This window comes from Oncorhynchus mykiss, chromosome 17 (genome assembly GCF_013265735.2).
Source record: "Oncorhynchus mykiss isolate Arlee chromosome 17, USDA_OmykA_1.1, whole genome shotgun sequence".
In the NCBI taxonomy this organism is placed as follows: domain Eukaryota; kingdom Metazoa; phylum Chordata; class Actinopteri; order Salmoniformes; family Salmonidae; genus Oncorhynchus; species Oncorhynchus mykiss.
This window is the reverse complement of record NC_048581.1, coordinates 88490009-88510484: the sequence shown is the minus strand read 5'-3', so window position 1 is coordinate 88510484 and position 20476 is coordinate 88490009. Positions and strand designations below refer to the sequence as shown.

Below are 20476 nucleotides of genomic sequence, written 5' to 3'. Positions count from 1 at the left end.
AACATTGCCGGACATCAGATGCATATCGACCCTCAAGGCGCTGCAAACATGAGCACCAGCCCTAGATAAATAATATGTACACTCTTGTAACGGATTCATTGCGTGAAGAAATATTTGCAGAAATATATCAATTAAAAAATGTTTTTATTTTAATTTATTTGTTTAGATAAAGTCAAAGATATGTTTTGTATAATTCTACAAAGTCCTAGAAAACAAAGTAGGCCTGTAGTCTGTTTTATTTTCCGTTACAATAAAAGCATTATACAATCCATTCGAGCCACTTTATTTATAGATTCGATTAGTAATATAATTATGCTAATTCATAAAGTTCAGTTACAGCGTCTTTTGAAAAAAATGTGAAACTAAAAATAATAATATAACCATCCAGGTGAAATGATTTGATGTGTTCCTAAACACAAGCACCAGTGAATAAACAATTATAAAGGAAGAATTTCATAAATAAATATCAGTGGAAATATATTCATGACAAGATATACAAACAGTCATTTCTTGATTGTACCCAACGCTGTATTGTACCCATATACCTTTAGTCATGAATTAATGTCGTCTTCTCTCCACGCTCTGGGTTCCCAGTCAGCGTACAGCTTCAGGGCTTTGTGTGAACAAGCCCCACTAACACATCGATGGCACTACACACAGTTTCCATGGGCCTTGTTTCGTGTGCACCTGCTGCATGGTGTCGCACAATCTCTGTTGAAGCGAGTGCGTGGCGTGGTCCACGGGAGGAGAAGTCCATACCATAACTCTCAGACCAAAATAACTCAACATCCATGCTCTTCCCGCTGGATGCCACCCCCCACCCACCACCACCCCTCCGCGGACATCAATGCTCTTCCCGCTGGATGCCACCCCCCACCACCCCTCCGCGGACATCAATGCTTTCATCCATAGACACAGTCTCACGTTCTGTTTCCTTTTTCTGTGCTAATGAGCAAACGGGAACCATCTCTGATGTGCTGCAACATTTGCATGTCACATAAACTCGTGGTGGTAGTTGGGATCATCGTCTCAGTTGGTTCTGTTCTGGTTTTTCTGAGGCGAGGCTCAGGCATCAGAGGCTCCAAGTCAACATCAGAATCAGATGAAGACTCTTCATCAGTAACGGCGACCGCAACTCATTTAAATTCGGCGGCATTTGCAATGCTGTCAGTGCTTCCGTTCGTTTGGTCGGGCCATTGAACTACACAACAGTGTATGTTGTACTCTGCGTCTGATTTGACTCTCTGAGGGGAAATGATGTACCATTTCCAGCCTTTCATAATAAAATAATGAGACCGCCCACAACGGCCACAATTCTTCATCGTCATTACACTATTGTTTTAAATTCAATCATCCTCTTCAACCTCATCGTGGCTCCCGAGTGGCACAGCGGTCTAAGGCTCTGCATCTCAGTGCTACAGGCGTCACTACAGACCCTGTTTCCATCCTGGGCTGTTTCACAACTGGCCATGATCAGGAGTCCCACAGGGCGTTGCACACTTTGCCTAGTGTCGTCCGGGTTTGGCCTGGGTAGGCCGCCATTGTAAAATAAGAACTTGATCTTAACTGACTTGCCTGATTAAATACTTAAAAAAAAAATGGATTAATCATTCAGTTCATTGACGTCACATGCACCATTTTCACCTTCTATCTGGTTTCCATCTTCCATGATCACCTTCTAGCTGGTTTCCATCTCCCATGATCACCTTCTATCTGGTTTCCATCGCCCATGATCACCTTCTATCTGGTTTCCATCGCCCATGATCACCTTCTATCTGGTTTCCATCTCCCATTATCACCTTCTATCTGGTTTCCATCTCCCATTATCACCTTCTACCTGGTTTCCATCTCCCATTATCACCTTCTACCTGGTTTCCATCTCCCATTATCACCTTCTATCTGGTTTCCATCTCCCATGATCACCTTCTATCTGGTTTCCATCTCCCATTATCACCTTCTATCTGGTTTCCATCTCCCATGATCACCTTCTATCTGGTTTCCATCGCCCATGATCACCTTCTATCTGGTTTCCATCTCCCATTATCACCTTCTACCTGGTTTCCATCTCCCATTATCACCTTCTACCTGGTTTCCATCTCCCATTATCACCTTCTATCTGGTTTCCATCTCCCATTATCACCTTCTATCTGGTTTCCATCTCCCATTATCACCTTCTATCTGGTTTCCATCTCTCATTATCACCTTCTATCTGGTTTCCATCGCCCATGATCATCTTCTATCTGGTTTCCATCTCCCATTATCACCTTCTATCTGGTTTCCATCGCCCATGATCACCTTCTATCTGGTTTCCATCTCCCATTATCACCTTCTATCTGGTTTCCATCTCCCATTATCACCTTCTATCTGGTTTCCATCTCCCATTATCACCTTCTATCTGGTTTCCATCGCCCATGATCACCTTCTATCTGGTTTCCATCTCCCATTATCACCTTCTATCTGGTTTCCATCGCCCATGATCACCTTCTATCTGGTTTCCATCTCCCATGATCACCTTCTATCTGGTTTCCATCTCCCATTTTCTACCTTCTATCTGGTTTCCATCTTCCATGATCACCTTCTAGCTGGTTTCCATCTCCCATGATCACCTTCTATCTGGTTTCCATCGCCCATGATCACCTTCTATCTGGTTTCCATCTCCCATGATCACCTTCTATCTGGTTTCCATCTCCCATGATCACATTCTATCTGGTTTCCATCTCCCATTATCACCTTCTATCTGGTTTCCATCGCCCATGATCACCTTCTATCTGGTTTCCATCTCCCATTATCACCTTCTATCTGGTTTCCATCTCCCATGATCACCTTCTATCTGGTTTCCATCTCCCATGATCACCTTCTATCTGGTTTCCATCTCCCATTATCACCTTCTCTCTGGTTTCCATCTCCCATGATCACCTTCTATCTGGTTTCCATCTCCCATGATCACCTTCTATCTGGTTTCCATCTCCCATTATCACCTTCTACCTGGTTTCCATCTCCCATTATCACCTTCTATCTGGTTTCCATCTCCCATTATCACCTTCTACCTGGTTTCCATCTCCCATTATCACCTTCTATCTGGTTTCCATCTCCCATGATCACCTTCTATCTGGTTTCCATCTCCCATGATCACCTTCTATCTGGTTTCCATCTCCCATTATCGCCTTCTATCTGGTTTCCATCTCCCATGATCACCTTCTATCTGGTTTCCATCTCCCATTATCACCTTCTATCTGGTTTCCATCGCCCATTATCACCTTCTATCTGGTTTCCATCTCCCATGATCACCTTCTATCTGGTTTCCATCTCCCATGATCACCTTCTATCTGGTTTCCATCTCCCATGATCACCTTCTATCTGGTTTCCATCTCCCATTATCACCTTCTACCTGGTTTCCATCTCCCATTATCACCTTCTATCTGGTTTCCATCTCCCATTATCACCTTCTATCTGGTTTCCATCTCCCATTATCACCTTCTACCTGGTTTCCATCTCCCATTATCACCTTCTATCTGGTTTCCATCTCCCATTATCACCTTCTACCTGGTTTCCATCTCCCATTATCACCTTCTACCTGGTTTCCATCTCCCATGATCACCTTCTATCTGGTTTCCATCTCCCATGATCACCTTCTATCTGGTTTCCATCTCCCATGATCACCTTCTATCTGGTTTCCATCTCCCATTATCACCTTCTATCTGGTTTCCATCTCCCATGACCACCTTCTATCTGGTTTCCATCTCCCATGATCACCTTCTATCTGGTTTCCATCTCCCATTATCGCCTTCTATCTGGTTTCCATCTCCCATGATCACCTTCTATCTGGTTTCCATCTCCCATGATCACCTTCTATCTGGTTTCCATCTCCCATTATCACCTTCTATCGGGTTTCCATCTCCCATTATCACCTTCTATCTGGTTTCCATCTCCCATTATCACCTTCTATCTGGTTTCCATCTCCCATTATCACCTTCTATCTGGTTTCCATCTCCCATTATCACCCTCTATCTGGTTTCCATCGCCCATGATCACCTTCTACCTGGTTTCCATCGCCCATGATCACCTTCTATCTGGTTTCCATCTCCCATGATCACCTTCTATCTGGTTTCCATCTCCCATTATCACCTTCTATCTGGTTTCCATCGCCCATTATCACCTTCTATCTGGTTTCCATCTCCCATGATCACCTTCTATCTGGTTTCCATCTCCCATGATCACCTTCTATCTGGTTTCCATCGCCCATTATCACCTTCTATCTGGTTTCCATCTCCCATGATCACCTTCTATCTGGTTTCCATCTCCCATGATCACCTTCTATCTGGTTTCCATCTCCCATGATCACATTCTATCTGGTTTCCATCTCCCATTATCACCTTCTATCTGGTTTCCATGCACCATTCATCCACGGCCGCCGAGTGGTCATGTGCTGAATCCAGAGTAATACGGCCGCCGAGTGGTCATGTGCTGAATCCAGAGTAATACTGCCTCCGAGTGGTTATATGCTGAATTCAGAATAATACTGCCTCCTAGTGATCATATGCTGAATTCATGGACAGCGCGGATATTCTTGGAAATACTATATAGAAATCTACATGTTTTACCTGCATGTGATTCTGAAGGAAGATTTGATAATGTGATGCTCTTTTCCCCAGCATCTGTCAATTACAAGATGCGCCCATCTCTTCATGTAAAATTTGACAACTGATTAGTTTAATATTGTCACTCATCAGATTATTGTCAACTTAATATTGTCTATGGACAAACTCTTAGTTTCGGTGTAGTTTAGATGTAGTTTGAATGGGCCGGCTGTGCAGGTTGACTAAGTTTAGATGTAGTTTGGATGGGCCGGCTGTGCAGGTTGACTGAGTTTAGATGTAGTTTGGATGGGCCGGCTGTGCAGGTTGACTGAGTTTTGGTGTAGTTTGGATGGGCCGGCTGTGCAGGTTGACTGAGTTTCGGTGTAGTTTGGATGGACCGGCTGTGCAGGTTGACTGAGTTTCGGTGTAGTTTGGATGGGCCGGCTGTGCAGGTTGACTGAGTTTCGGTGTAGTTTGGATGGACCGGCTGTGCAGGTTGACTGAGTTTAGGTGTAGTTTGGATGGGCCGGCTGTGCAGGTTGACTGAGTTTCGGTGTAGTTTGGATGGGCCGGCTGTGCAGGTTGACTGAGTATAGATGTAGTTTGGATGGGCCGGCTGTGCAGGTTGACTGAGTTTAGGTGTAGTTTGGATGGGCCGGCTGTGCAGGTTGACTGAGTATAGATGTAGTTTGGATGGACCGGCTGTGCAGGTTGACTGAGTTTAGGTGTAGTTTGGATGGGCCGGCTGTGCAGGTTGACTGAGTATAGATGTAGTTTGGATGGGCCGGCTGTGCAGGTTGACTGAGTTTAGGTGTAGTTTGGATGGGCCGGCTGTGCAGGTTGACTGAGTTTCGGTGTAGTTTGAATGGACCGGCTGTGCAGGTTCACTGAGTTTTGGTGTAGTTTGGATGGGCCGGCTGTGCAGGTTGACTGAGTTTCGGTGTAGTTTGAATGGACCGGCTGTGCAGGTTGACTGAGTTTCGGTGTAGTTTGGATGGACCGGCTGTGCAGGTTCACTGAGTTTTGGTGTAGTTTGGATGGGCCGGCTGTGCAGGTTGACTGAGTTTAGGTGTAGTTTAGATGTAGTTTGAATGGGCCGACTGTAAAGGGTTACTGGCGTCGTTTGTTTTCCGCTCATCAACTTGGAGTCAAGGCCTTGTTTAGTATTATTCTAAAAGACCGACTGCAACACACAGCACGTTTTCAACCCCCTTACATTTGATTATTAATATAGTCACAGTGAATACAGAAGTTTATTTTAACAAACCAAAAATGGTATCAACCCGCTCAAATTATTAACATGAGCGCCAACGGCTGATCAATAGGCATAACACAAACATTTCTACATTGTTGCACAATGTTCCCCAGTTTCCAAATGAGTATGTTTGTATGACGTTCACAGCCTATTTAGTTTTAGGTTGAACATAATATTCCATTGATGTTCACGGGAATATACATTTCACCTTCTCTTGGATGTCCTCAGAACATTTCAAGAACATTAATAAAATGTTATATTTAAGTTTTTACCTAATATTACCACAACATTCTCAGCGTGCAAATTTGTCAGCCTTTAAAAGCAGATTGGACGTTTCTATCCAGTTTTAACGGTAATTCTCATATATAGAGACATACGCCATTTCAAATTTCATTCATAAGACATTTTGAACAACATTTAATCATACAAACACAACAGCAGAGAAGCACTCATATATCTTATTTTTCAGTATATAGCCATGGCAGTATGGTAAATCAGGAATTATGTGCTTCCTTTTTAGCCTTAACACAACTGGACTGTGTTTTTGTGTGTTTTGGGAACATATCTTTAGTAATGTTCCCACCAAACAATGTTCCCACCAAATAATGTTCCCACCAAACAATGTTCCCACCAAATAATGTTCCCACCAAACAATGTTCCCACCAAATAATTTTCCCACCAAACAATGTTCCCACCAAACAATGTTCCCACCAAACTGTTCCCACAACCTAATGAAACATTCTGGGAACCTTTAAACAACACAGACAAAATATGTTCTGGAAACATTCTTGTAACATCAGGTGAATGTTTTATAGAAACAAATATTATACACTACATGGCCAAGAGAATGCGGACACCCTTTCAAATTAGGGGATTCGGCTATTTAGGCCACACCTGCTGCTGAAAGGCATATTAAATCGAGCACACTGCCATGCAATCTCCATAGACAAACATTGGCAGTAGAATGGCCCGTACTGAAGAGCTCAGTGACTTTCAACGTGGCACCGTCATAGAATGCCACTTTTCCAACAAGTCAGTTTGTCAAATGTCTGCCCTGCTAAAGCATCCCCGGTCAACTGTAAGTGCTGTTATTGTGAAGTGGAAACGTCTAGGAGCAACAACGGCTCAGCCGCAAAGTGGTAGGCCACACAAGATCACAGAACGGGACCGTTGAGTACTGGAAAAATCTTCTGTCCTTGGCAACACTCATTACAGAGCTCCAAACTGCCTCTGGAAGTAACGTCAGCACAAGAACTGTTCGTTGGGAGCTTCATGAAATGGGTTTCCATGACCGAGCAGCCGCACACAAGCCTAAGATCACCATGCACAATGCCAAGCATTGGCTGGAGGGTGTAAAGCTCACCGCCACTGGACTCTGGAGCAGTGGAAACGCGTTCTCTGGAGTGATGAATCACACTTCACCATCTAGCAGTCTGATGGACGAATCTGGGTTTGGCGGATGCCAGGATAACGCTACCTGAGTTTTGGTGGAGGAGGAATAATGGTCTGGGGCTGTTTTTCATGGTTTGGACCTAGCCCCTTAGTTCCAGTGAAGTGAAATCTTAATGCTACAGCATACAATGACATTCTAGACGATTCTGTGCTTCAAACTTTGTGGCAACAGTTTGGGGAAGGCTCTTTCCTGTTTCAGAATGACAATGCACAAAGCGAGGTATACACATAAATGGTTTGTCGAGATTGTTGTGGAATAACTTGACTGCATGGTGACCTGACCTCAACCCCATCGAAAAACTTTTGGGATGAATTGGAACGCCGACTGCGAGCCAGGCCTAATCGCCCAACATCGGTGCCTGACCTCACTAATGCTATTGTGGCTGAATGGTAGCAAGTCCACCCACAGCCTTCCCAGAAGAGTCTCTATCTCCCTCTCTCTCTTTCTCTAGCCATAGTGACACTTCTCTCTGTCCTCTCTCTCTCTCCAGCACTAGTAACTTCTCTCTATCTCTCTCCACAGCCATAGTGTCTACCAACTTCTCCCCTGGTTCCACCACCACAACATCAGGCCCTGGGTCGACGAGCCAGATCTCCAGTACGCTGCCCCGTACAGCCGTCCCCATGAGCCCACGCAACTCCCTGATGAAGAGACGACAGAGGAAAAAAGAGCATAAGAGCTCATGTATGTATAGCCCCTCATAGTAGCCCCTCTTAGTAGCCCCTCTTAGTAGACCCTCAAAGTAGACCCTCTTGATAGCCCCTCATATTAGCCCCTCATAGTAGCCCCTTATAGTAGCCCCTCATATTAGCCCCTCCAAGTAGCCCCTCATAGTAGCCCCTCCTAGTAGCCCCTCATAGTAGCCCCTCTTAGTAGCCCCTCATAGTAGCCCCTCATGATAGCCCCTCACAGTAGCCCCTCATAGTAGCCCCTCCTAGTAGCCCCTCATATTAGCCCCTCATATTAGCCCGTCATAGTAGCCCCTCATAGTAGCCCCTCATATTAGCCCCTCATGATAGCCCCTCATAGTAGCCCCTCATAGTAGCCCCTCATAGTAGCCCCTCATGATAGCCCCTCATAGTAGCCCCTCTTAGTAGCCCCTCTTAGTAGCCCCTCATTAATCCCCTCATAATTGCCCCTCATATTAGCCCCTCGTAATTGCCCCTCATATTAGCCCCTCATAATTGCCCCTCATACTAGCCCCTCTTAGTAGTCCCTCATATTAGCCCCTCATAATTGCCCCTCATACTAGCCCCTCACAGTAGCCCCTCTTAGTAGCCCCTCTTAGTAGCCCCTCATAATGGCCCCTCATTAATCCCCTCATAATTGCCCCTCATATTAGCCCCTCGTAATTGCCCCTCATATTAGCCCCTCATAATTGCCCCTCATACTAGCCCCTCTTAGTAGTCCCTTATATTAGCCCCTCATAATTTCCCCTCATACTAGCCCCTCTTAGTAGCCCCTCATATTATCCCTTCTTAGTAGCCCCTCTTAGTTGCCCCTCTTAGCAGCCCCTCTTAGTAAGCCCCTCTTAGTAGCCCCTCTTAGTAGCCCCTCATATTAGCCCCTCCTAGTAGCCCCTCTTTGTAGCCCCTCTTAGTAGGTCCTCATATTAGCCCCTCCTAGTAGCCCCTCTTAGTAGCCCCTCTTAGTAGCCCCTCTTAGTAGCCTCTCCTAGTAGCCTCTCCTAGTAGCCCCTCCTAGTAGCCCCTGTAGTGGAAATTTCCTGTATTTACCAAATCATGAGACCAAACCACCACACACGTCCATCTTAAATATTATGAGCTCCATCACAACCCTGTGACTCTCAGATCAATTCAGTGTCTATAAATGAATTATCTGAGAGTGCTTACAAAACAGTTCCTAGTATCATTTATAGCCAAGACACACCCATCTCAACTCACATGACGACTAACAGATCTTAGGAACATTACAAAGGTAGACTTTACTAGAGAGAGGAGTATTCCATAGCCAGACAGCATTGGCTATAAATTATCGTTCAGCTTTGTCTCCTAAACTATGTTCTTATCTCGCTCTTGGTATATATATATATATGTATATATATAGCATATATCAAATACACCCCTCCTGGACAAGATCACAGAGACAGTGACTGGCCCACCGACATTGTGGAGCCAAGAGATAATTGGTACCCCCTCAATCACCCCTTCACATGGTTTAAAAGATATGTTTACTTATGAAGACAAGCTTGACCTCTCCCCTCTCTGCGGCCCAAGTAACTGAACCCAGGACAGAGAAAGGATAACTGCAAATGGCCACCACTATAGTACAACAAGATACATTCTAAATGAGAAGTAAGTCACACGCATATAATGAAAATAAAACATCTTATCTATGTTACCCAACTATTCTGATACATTCCCAACACCCCTCATATCAGCCCTTCTTAGTAGCCCCTCTTAGTAGCCCCTCCTAGTATCCCCCATATTAGCCCCTCCTAGTAGCCCCTCATATTAGCCCCTCCTAGTAGCCCCTCATATTAGCACCTCCTAGTAGCCCCCCATATTAGCCCCTCCTAGTAGCCCCTCATATTAGCCCCTCCTAGTAGCCCCCCATATTAGCCCCTCCTAGTAGCCCCTCATATTAGCCCCTCCTAGTAGCCCCCCATATTAGCCCCTCCTAGTAGCCCCTCATATTAGCCCCTCCTAGTATCCCCCATATTAGCCCCTCCTAGTAGCCCCTCATATTAGCCCCTCCTAGTAGCCCCCCATATTAGCCCCTCCTAGTAGCCCCTCATATTAGCCCCTCCTAGTAGCCCCTCATATTAGCCCCTCCTAGTATCCCCCATATTAGCCCCTCCTAGTAGCCCCTCATATTAGCCCCTCCTAGTAGCCCCTCATATTAGCCCCTCCTAGTAGCCCCCCATATTAGCCCCTCCTAGTAGCCCCTCATATTAGCCCCTCCTAGTAGCCCCTCATATTAGCCCCTCCTAGTAGCCCCTCATATTAGCCCCTCCTAGTAGCCCCTCATATTAGCCCCTCCTAGTAGCCCCTCATATTAGCCCCTCCTAGTAGCCCCTCATATTAGCCCCTCCTAGTAGCCCCTCATATTAGCCCCTCCTAGTAGCCCCTCATATTAGCCCCTCATATTAACCCCTCCTAGTAGCCCCTCCTAGTAGCCCCTCATATTAGCCCCTCCTAGTAGCCCCTCATATTAGCCCCTCCTAGTAGCCCCCCATATTAGCCCCTCCTAGTAGCCCCTCATATTAGCCCCTCATATTAACCCCTCCTAGTAGCCCCTCCTAGTAGCCCCTCATATTAGCCCCTCCTAGTATTCCCCATATTAGCCCCTCCTAGTAGCCCCCCATATTAGCCCCTCCTAGTAGCCCCCCATTTTAGCCCCTCCTAGTAGCCCCTCATATTAGCCCCTCCTAGTAGCCCCTCATATTAGCCCCTCCTAGTAGCCCCTCATATTAGCCCCTCATATTAACCCCTCCTAGTAGCCCCTCCTAGTAGCCCCTCATATTAGCCCCTCCTAGTAGCCCCTCATATTAGCCCCTCCTAGTAGCCCCCCATATTAGCCCCTCCTAGTAGCCCCTCATATTAGCCCCTCATATTAACCCCTCCTAGTAGCCCCTCCTAGTAGCCCCTCATATTAGCCCCTCCTAGTAGCCCCTAATATTAGCCCTTCTTAGTAGCCCCTCATATTAGCCCTTCTTAGTAGCCCCCCATATTAGCCCCTCCTAGTAGCCCCCCATATTAGCCCCTCCTAGTAGCCCCCCATTTTAGCCCCTCCTAGTAGCCCCTCATATTAGCCCCTCCTAGTAGCCCCTCATATTAGCCCTTCTTAGTAGCCCCTCATATTAGCCCTTCTTAGTAGCCCCCCATATTAGCCCCTCCTAGTAGCCCCCCATATTAGCCCCTCCTAGTAGCCCCCCATATTATCCCCTCCTAGTAGCCCCCCATATTAGCCCCTCCTAGTAGCCCCCCATATTATCCCCTCTTAGTAGCCCCTCATATTAGCCCCTCCTAGTAGCCCCTCATATTAGCCCCTCCTAGTAGCCCCTCATATTAACCCCTCCTAGTAGCCCCTCCTAGTAGCCCCCCATATTAGCCCCTCCTAGTAGCCCCTCATATTAGCCCCTCCTAGTAGCCCCTCATATTTGCCCCTCCTAGTAGCCCCCCATATTATCCCCTCTTAGTAGCCCCTCATATTAGCCCCTCCTAGTAGCCCCTCATATTAGCCTTTCTTAGTAGCCCCCCATATTATACCCTCCTAGTAGCCCCTCATATTAGCCCCTCCTAGTAGCCCCTCATATTAGCCCTTCTTAGTAGCCCCCCATATTAGCCCCTCCTAGTAGCCCCTCATATTAGCCCTTCTTAGTAGCCCCTCATATTAGCCCCTCATATTAACCCCTCCTAGTAGCCCCTCATATTAGCCCCTCCTAGTAGCCTCTCATATTAGCCCCTCATATTAGCCCCTCATATTAACCCCTCCTAGTAGCCCCTCATATTAGCCCCTCATATTAACCCCTCCTAGTAGCCCCTCCTAGTAGCCCCTCATATTAGCCCCTCCTAGTAGCCCCTCATATTAGCCCCTCCTAGTAGCCCCTCATATTAGCCCCTCCTAGTAGCCCCTCATATTAGCCCCTCCTAGTAGCCCCTCATATTAGCCCCTCATATTAACCCCTCCTAGTAGCCCCTCCTAGTAGCCCCTCATATTAGCCCCTCCTAGTAGCCCCTCATATTAGCCCGTCCTAGTAGCCCCCCATATTAGCCCCTCCTAGTAGCCCCTCATATTAGCCCCTCATATTAACCCCTCCTAGTAGCCCCTCCTAGTAGCCCCTCATATTAGCCCCTCATATTAGCCCCTCATATTAACCCCTCCTAGTAGCCCCTCATATTAGCCCCTCATATTAACCCCTCCTAGTAGCCCCTCCTAGTAGCCCCTCATATTAGCCCCTCCTAGTAGCCCCTCATATTAGCCCCTCCTAGTAGCCCCTCATATTAGCCCCTCCTAGTAGCCCCTCATATTAGCCCCTCCTAGTAGCCCCTCATATTAGCCCGTCCTAGTAGCCCCCCATATTAGCCCCTCCTAGTAGCCCCTCATATTAGCCCCTCATATTAACCCCTCCTAGTAGCCCCTCCTAGTAGCCCCTCATATTAGCCCCTCCTAGTATCCCCCATATTAGCCCCTCCTAGTAGCCCCCCATATTAGCCCCTCCTAGTAGCCCCCCATTTTAGCCCCTCCTAGTAGCCCCTCATATTAGCCCCTCCTAGTAGCCCCTCATATTAGCCCCTCCTAGTAGCCCCTCATATTAGCCCCTCATATTAACCCCTCCTAGTAGCCCCTCCTAGTAGCCCCTCATATTAGCCCCTCCTAGTAGCCCCTCATATTAGCCCGTCCTAGTAGCCCCCCATATTAGCCCCTCCTAGTAGCCCCTCATATTAGCCCCTCATATTAACCCCTCCTAGTAGCCCCTCCTAGTAGCCCCTCATATTAGCCCCTCCTAGTAGCCCCTCATATTAGCCCTTCTTAGTAGCCCCTCATATTAGCCCCTCCTAGTAGCCCCCCATATTAGCCCCTCCTAGTAGCCCCCCATTTTAGCCCCTCCTAGTAGCCCCTCATATTAGCCCCTCCTAGTAGCCCCTCATATTAGCCCTGCTTAGTAGCCCCTCATATTAGCCCTTCTTAGTAGCCCCCCATATTAGCCCCTCCTAGTAGCCCCCCATATTAGCCCCTCCTAGTAGCCCCCCATATTAGCCCCTCCTAGTATTCCCTCATATTAGCCCCTCCTAGTAGCCCCCCATATTAGCCCCTCCTAGTAGCCCCCCATTTTAGCCCCTCCTAGTAGCCCCTCATATTAGCCCCTCCTAGTAGCCCCTCATATTAGCCTTTCTTAGTAGCCCCCCATATTATAACCTCCTAGTAGCCCCTCATATTAGCCCCTCCTAGTAGCCCCTCATATTAGCCCTTCTTAGTAGCCCCCCATATTAGCCCCTCCTAGTAGCCCCTCATATTAGCCCTTCTTAGTAGCCCCTCATATTAGCCCCTCCTAGTAGCCCCTCATATTAGCCCCTCCTAGTAGCCCCTCATATTAGCCCCTCATATTAGCCCCTCATATTAACCCCTCCTAGTAGCCCCTCATATTAGCCCCTCATATTAACCCCTCCTAGTAGCCCCTCTTGGTAGCCCCTCCTAGTAGCCCCTCCTAGTAGCCCCCCATATTAGCCCCTCCTAGTAGCCCCTCATATTAGCCCTTCTTAGTAGCCCCTCATATTAGCCCCTCATATTAACCCCTCCTAGTAGCCCCTCATATTAGCCCCTCATATTAGCCCCTCATATTAGCCCCTCATATTAACCCCTCCTAGTAGCCCCTCATATTAGCCCCTCATATTAACCCCTCCTAGTAGCCCCTCTTGGTAGCCCCTCCTAGTAGCCCCTCCTAGTAGCCCCTCCTAGTAGCCCCTCCTAGTAGCCCCCCATATTAGCCCCTCCTAGTAGCCCCCCATATTAACCCCTCCTAGTAGCCCCTCATATTAGCCCCTCCTAGTAGCCCCTCTTGGTAGCCCCTCCTAGTAGCCCCTCCTAGTAGCCCCTCCTAGTAGCCCCTCCTAGTAGCCCCCCGTATTAGCCCCTCCTAGTAGCCCCTCATATTAGCCCCTCCTAGTAGCCCCTCATATTAGCCCCTCCTAGTAGCCCCTCATATTAGCCCCTCATATTAACCCCTCCTAGTAGCCCCTCTTAGTAGCCCCACCTAGTAGCCCTCCATATTAGCCCCTCCTAGTAGCCCCTCATATTAGCCCCTCCTAGTAGCCCCTCATATTAACCCCTCCTAGTAGCCCCTCATATTAGCCCCTCATATTAACCCCTCCTAGTAGCCCCTCATATTAGCCCCTCATATTAACCCCTCCTAGTAGCCCCTCATATTAGCCCCTCCAAGTAGCCCCTCATATTATTCCCTCCTAGTAGCCCCTCATATTATCCCCTCTTAGTAGCCCCTCATATTAGCCTTTCTTAGTAGCCCCCCATATTATACCCTCCTAGTAGCCCCTCATATTAGCCCCTCCTAGTAGCCCCTCATATTAGCCCTTCTTAGTAGCCCCCCATATTAGCCCCTCCTAGTAGCCCCTCATATTAGCCCTTCTTAGTAGCCCCTCATATTAGCCCCTCATATTAACCCCTCCTAGTAGCCCCTCATATTAGCCCCTCCTAGTAGCCCCTCATATTAGCCCCTCATATTAGCCCCTCATATTAACCCCTCCTAGTAGCCCCTCATATTAGCCCCTCATATTAACCCCTCCTAGTAGCCCCTCTTGGTAGCCCCTCCTAGTAGCCCCTCCTAGTAGCCCCTCTTAGTAGCCCCCCATATTAGCCCCTCCTAGTAGCCCCTCATATTAGCCCTTCTTAGTAGCCCCCCATATTAGCCCCTCCTAGTAGCCCCTCATATTAGCCCTTCTTAGTAGCCCCTCATATTAGCCCCTCATATTAACCCCTCCTAGTAGCCCCTCATATTAGCCCCTCATATTAGCCCCTCATATTAGCCCCTCATATTAGCCCCTCATATTAACCCCTCCTAGTAGCCCCTCATATTAGCCCCTCATATTAACCCCTCCTAGTAGCCCCTCTTGGTAACCCCTCCTAGTAGCCCCTCCTAGTAGCCCCTCCTAGTAGCCCCCCATATTAGCCCCTCCTAGTAGCCCCCCATATTAGCCCCCCATATTAGCCCCTCATATTAACCCCTCCTAGTAGCCCCTCCTAGTAGCCCCTCATATTAGCCCTTCTTAGTAGCCCCTCATATTAGCCCTTCTTAGTAGCCCCCCATATTAGCCCCTCCTAGTAGCCCCCCATATTAGCCCCTCCTAGTAGCCCCCCATTTTAGCCCCTCCTAGTAGCCCCTCATATTAGCCCCTCCTAGTAGCCCCTCATATTAGCCCTTCTTAGTAGCCCCTCATATTAGCCCTTCTTAGTAGCCCCCCATATTAGCCCCTCCTAGTAGCCCCCCATATTAGCCCCTCCTAGTAACCCCCCATATTAGCCCTTCTTAGTAGCCCCTCATATTAGCCCTTCTTAGTAGCCCCCCATATTAGCCCCTCCTAGTAGCCCCCCATATTAGCCCCTCCTAGTAGCCCCCCATATTAGCCCCTCCTAGTAGCCCCTCATATTAGCCCCTCCTAGTAGCCCCTCATATTTGCCCCTCCTAGTAGCCCCCCATATTATCCCCTCTTAGTAGCCCCTCATTAGCCCCTCCTAGTAGCCCCTCATATTAGCCCTTCTTAGTAGCCCCCCATATTATACCCTCCTAGTAGCCCCTCATATTAGCCCCTCCTAGTAGTCCCTCATATTAGCCCTTCTTAGTAGCCCCTCATATTAGCCCTTCTTAGTAGCACCTCATATTAGCCCCTCATATTAACCCCTCCTAGTAGCCCCTCATATTAGCCCCTCCTAGTAGCCCCTCTTATTAGCCCCTCATATTAGCCCCTCATATTAACCCCTCCTAGTAGCCCCTCATATTAGCCCCTCATATTAACCCCTCCTAGTAGCCCCTCATTAGCCCCTCCTAGTAGCCCCTCATATTAGCCCTTCTTAGTAGCCCCCCATATTATACCCTCCTAGTAGCCCCTCATATTAGCCCCTCCTAGTAGTCGCTCATATTAGCCCTTCTTAGTAGCCCCTCATATTAGCCCTTCTTAGTAGCACCTCATATTAGCCCCTCATATTAACCCCTCCTAGTAGCCCCTCATATTAGCCCCTCCTAGTAGCCCCTCTTATTAGCCCCTCATATTAGCCCCTCATATTAACCCCTCCTAGTAGCCCCTCATATTAGCCCCTCATATTAACCCCTCCTAGTAGCCCCTCATATTAGCCCCTCATATTAACCCCTCCTAGTAGCCCCTCATATTAGCCCCTCCTAGTAGCCCCTCATATTAGCCCCTCCTAGTAGCCCCTCATATTAGCCCCTCATATTAACCCCTCCTAGTAGCCCCTCTTAGTAGCCCCACCTAGTAGCCCTCCATATTAGCCCCTCCTAGTAGCCCCTCATATTAGCCCCTCCTAGTAGCCCCTCATATTAACCCCTCCTAGTAGCCCCTCATATTAGCCCCTCATATTAACCCCTCCTAGTAGCCCCTCATATTAGCCCCTCATATTAACCCCTCCTAGTAGCCCCTCATATTAGCCCCTCCAAGTAGCCCCTCATATTAGCCCCTCCTAGTAGCCCCTCATATTAGCCCCTCCTAGTAGCCCCTCATGTTAGCCCCTCCTAGTAGCCCCTCATATTAGCCCCTCCTAGTAGCCCCTCATGTTAGCCCCTCCTAGTAGCCCCTCATGTTAGCCCCTCCTAGTAGCCCCTCATATTAGCCCTTCTTAGTAGCCCCTCTTAGTAGTACCTGGAGAGTTACCATCCTGCATGCACCAACTCTAATCTAGGTCACCTGATTCTCACCAGGACATTGATTGTGGTAGCTACATCTGTTACAACAATGTTGGAACAAAACCCTGCATGCCCATTCCCAAGAGCAGGGTTGGTATAGTTAATATACACTCCTGCCTGATGTCTCTCTCTCTCTGTCTCTGTCTGTCTGTCTATCTCTTTTTCTCTGTCTGTCTGTCTCTCTCTCTCTGTCCGTCTCTCTGTTTCTCTCTCTGCCTCTCTCTCTCTCTTTCTCTGTCTGTCTATCTCTTTGTTTCTCTCTGTGTCTGTCTCTCTCTCTCCCTCTCTCTCTGTCTCTCTCTCTCTCTCCCCCTCCCCCACAGCCGTGTCCCTGGCGTCCAGTAGTGTAGGTCCTGGTGGCCAGATCGTCCACACAGAGAGCAGTGAGATCATCCTGAGAGGAGACCCCCTCAATGGCTTTGGGGTCCAACTACAGGGGGGAATATTCGCTACAGAGACGCTCTCTGCTCCCCCTCTCATCCGCTTCATAGAGCCAGACAGCTCTGCTGAGAGGTGAGGTGTACAGACAGGTGTGGTGTACAGACAGACATCTCTACTGAGAGGTGAGGTGTATAGACAGACAGCTCTATTGAGAGGTGGGGTGTACAGACAGCTCTACTGAGAGGTGGGGTGTACAGACAGACAGCTCTACTGAGAGGTGGGGTGTACAGACAGCTCTACTGAGAGGTGGGGTGTACAGACAGACAGCTCTACTGAGAGGTGAGGTGTACAGACAGACAGCTCTACTGAAAGGTGGGGTGTACAGACAAACAGCTCTACTGAGAGGTGGGTTGTACAGACAGACAGCTCTACTGAGAGGTGGGGTGTACAGACAGACAGCTCTACTGAGAGGTGGGTTGTACAGACAGACAGCTCTACTGAGAGGTGGGGTGTACAGACAGCTCTACTGAGAGGTGGGGTGTACAGACAGACAGCTCTACTGAGAGGAGAGGTGTACAGACAGACAGCTCTACTGAGAGGAGAGGTGTACAGACAGCTCTACTCAAGCAGGGAAACATAAAAACATGTTCCTGTGTTTTTCGTTGCTCTTTGATATAAATATGATTTTGAACTATGCCATGTCTCCTGGGCATTCCTGCTTCACTACGGGATAATTTAGCTATTCTTGAATGAGAGAAGCACATGTAACAGAAAAAGAGCGAGAGAGAGAGAGAGAGAGAGAGAGAGAGAGAGAGAGAGAGAGAGAGAGAGAATGAGAGAGACAAAGAGAGAGAGACAAAGAGAGAGAGACAAAGAGAGAGAGAGAGACAAAGAGAGAGAGAGAGTTCCCTCTTGTGTTTCTGCTCTGATCACAGGGAATTCTGTTTGCTTACCCATAATCCTCCTTGTTACCTGTGCTGTTTCACAATGTCACAGAGGCCTCTGCTGGAAGCAGGCTTGCAGCTCAGATGATCAGATCTCCTGGAGAAATACTTGTAGTCTCTCAGGAACCACCTCCGTATGATACAGCAATGTTCTGTTATGCAGAGACAGAACAACTGCAACAGGTCTACCTGGAACGTGTCCACCTGCAACAGGTCCACCTTGAACGTGTCCACCTGGAACGTGTCTACCTGGAACGTGTCCACCTGCAACAGGTCCACCTTGAACGTGTCCACCTGGAACGTGTCCACCTGGAACGTGTCCACCTGCAACAGGTCTACCTGGAACGTGTCCACCTGGAACGTGTCCACCTGGAACGTGTCCACCTGGAACGTGTCCACCTGGAACGTGTCCACCTGCAACAGGTCTACCTGGAACGTGTCCACCTGGAACGTGTCCAACTGGAACGTGTCCACCTGGAACGTGTCCACCTGGAACGTGTCCACCTGGAACGTGTCCACCTGCAACAGGTCTACCTGGAACGTGTCCACCTGGAACGTGTCCACCTGCAACAGGTCTACCTGGAACGTGTCTACCTGGAACGTGTCCACCTGCAACAGGTCTACCTGGAACGTGTCCACCTGGAACGTGTCCACCTGGAACGTGTCCACCTGCAACAGGTCTACCTGGAACGTGTCCACCTGGAACGTGTCCACCTGGAATGTGTCCACCTGGAACGTGTCCACCTGGAACGTGTCCACCTGGAACGTGTCTACCTGGAACGTGTCCACCACTGTCTCACACACACACACACACACACACACACACACACACACACACACGTCTCTGACAGAGAGTTCATTCCAGCAGTCTGTGGAGTCACATTAGTTATTCTCTTCCTTCCTCACAGAGTCTCGTTCTCTCTCTCTGTCTCTGTCTCTCTCTCTCTCTCTCTCTCTGTCTCTCTCTCTGTCTCTCTCTCTCTGTCTCTCTGTCTCTCTCTCTGTCTCTCTGTCTCTCTCTCTCTCTGTCTCTCTGTCTCTTGCTCTCTGTCGCTCTGTCTCTCTATCTGTCTCTCTCTCTCTCAATTCAATTCAATTCAATTCAAGGGGCTTTATTGGCATGGGAAACATGTGTTAACATTGCCAAAGCAAGTGAGGTAGATAATATATAAAGTGAATAAATAAAGTGAAAAACAATAAAAATGTACAGTAAACATTACACATAGAGAAGTTTCAAAACAATAAAGACATTACAAATGTCATATTATATATATATACAGTGTTTTAACAATGTACAAGATAAAATAAACAAGCATAAATATGGGTTGTATTTACAATGGTGTTTGTTCTTCACTAGTTGCCCTTTTCTCGTGGCAACAGGTCACAAATCTTGCTGCTGTGATGGCACACTGTGGAATTTCACCCAGTAGATATGGGAGTTTTTCAAAATTGGATTTGTTTTCAAATTCTTTGTGGATCTGTGTAATCTGAGGGAAATATGTCTCTCGAATATGGTCATACATTGGGCAGGAGGTTAGGAAGTGCAGCTCAGTTTCCACCTCATTTTGTGGGCAGTGAGCACATAGCCTGTCTTCTCTTGAGAGCCATGTCTGCCTACGGCAGCCTTTCTCAATAGCAAGGCTATGCTCACTGAGTCTGTACATAGTCAAAGCTTTCCTTAATTTTGGGTCAGTCACAGTGGTCAGGTATTCTGCCGCTGTGTACTCTCTGTGTAGGGCCAAATAGCATTCTAGTTTGCTCTGTTTTTTTGTTAATTCTTTCCAATGTGTCAAGTAATTATCTTTTTGTTTTCTCATGATTTGGTTGGGTCTAATTGTGCTGTTGTATCTCTCTCTCTCTCTCTGTCTCTCTCTCTCTGTCTCTCTCTCTGTCTCTCTCTCTCTGTCTCTCTCTCTCTCTCTCTCTCTCTCTCTATATATATATATATATATATATGTATATATATATCTGTCTCTCTATCTGTCTCTCCATCTCTCTGTCTCTCCATCTCTTTCTCTCTCTTTCTTTCTCTTTCTCCTTCTCTCTTTCTTCTCTCTTCTCAACAATTCTGGGTCACAGGAAACAGATGAGTTACAATGAAAACACCACTGTATTATGTCTTTATTATGTCAGGAAGGCTTGAAATTAAAGAGACAGTGTCTTCCTTTGTACTTCAGAGAAAATGTCTTGGCATCAAACTGGATGAGAGTTGATATAACTATCTAGGTCAAGCCTCAGTGGGGCTCAGACTGTACAATTCACTCTCATCTCTTATCAGTTAGAAGATTGAAGGTTTGTGGTTGGGGTTGGGGGGGGGGGGGGGTGGACTGGGGAACTTTGAACATATTTTGGGGTAGGAACATTTCAAGATCCTGTTTCACAGTGTGTCTCAAACTGCTGTCTGTCCCCATTACTACCCATTACTACCCATTACTACCCATTACAACCCATTACAACCCATTACTACCAATT

At 47.7% G+C, this 20476-nt stretch overlaps 1 protein-coding gene across 1 annotated transcript in view; it reads left to right on the top strand.

Annotated features, from left to right (window-relative positions):
* Window positions 1-20476, top strand: part of LOC110494809 (glutamate receptor-interacting protein 2-like) — a 163126-nt gene that overhangs the window by 89887 nt on the left and 52763 nt on the right. Inside the window, exons 11-12 of the mRNA XM_036948442.1 lie at window positions 7808-7969; window positions 17003-17192. Coding sequence (XP_036804337.1) covers window positions 7808-7969; window positions 17003-17192 — 352 coding nt within the window. The remainder of the gene's footprint in view (window positions 1-7807; window positions 7970-17002; window positions 17193-20476) is intronic.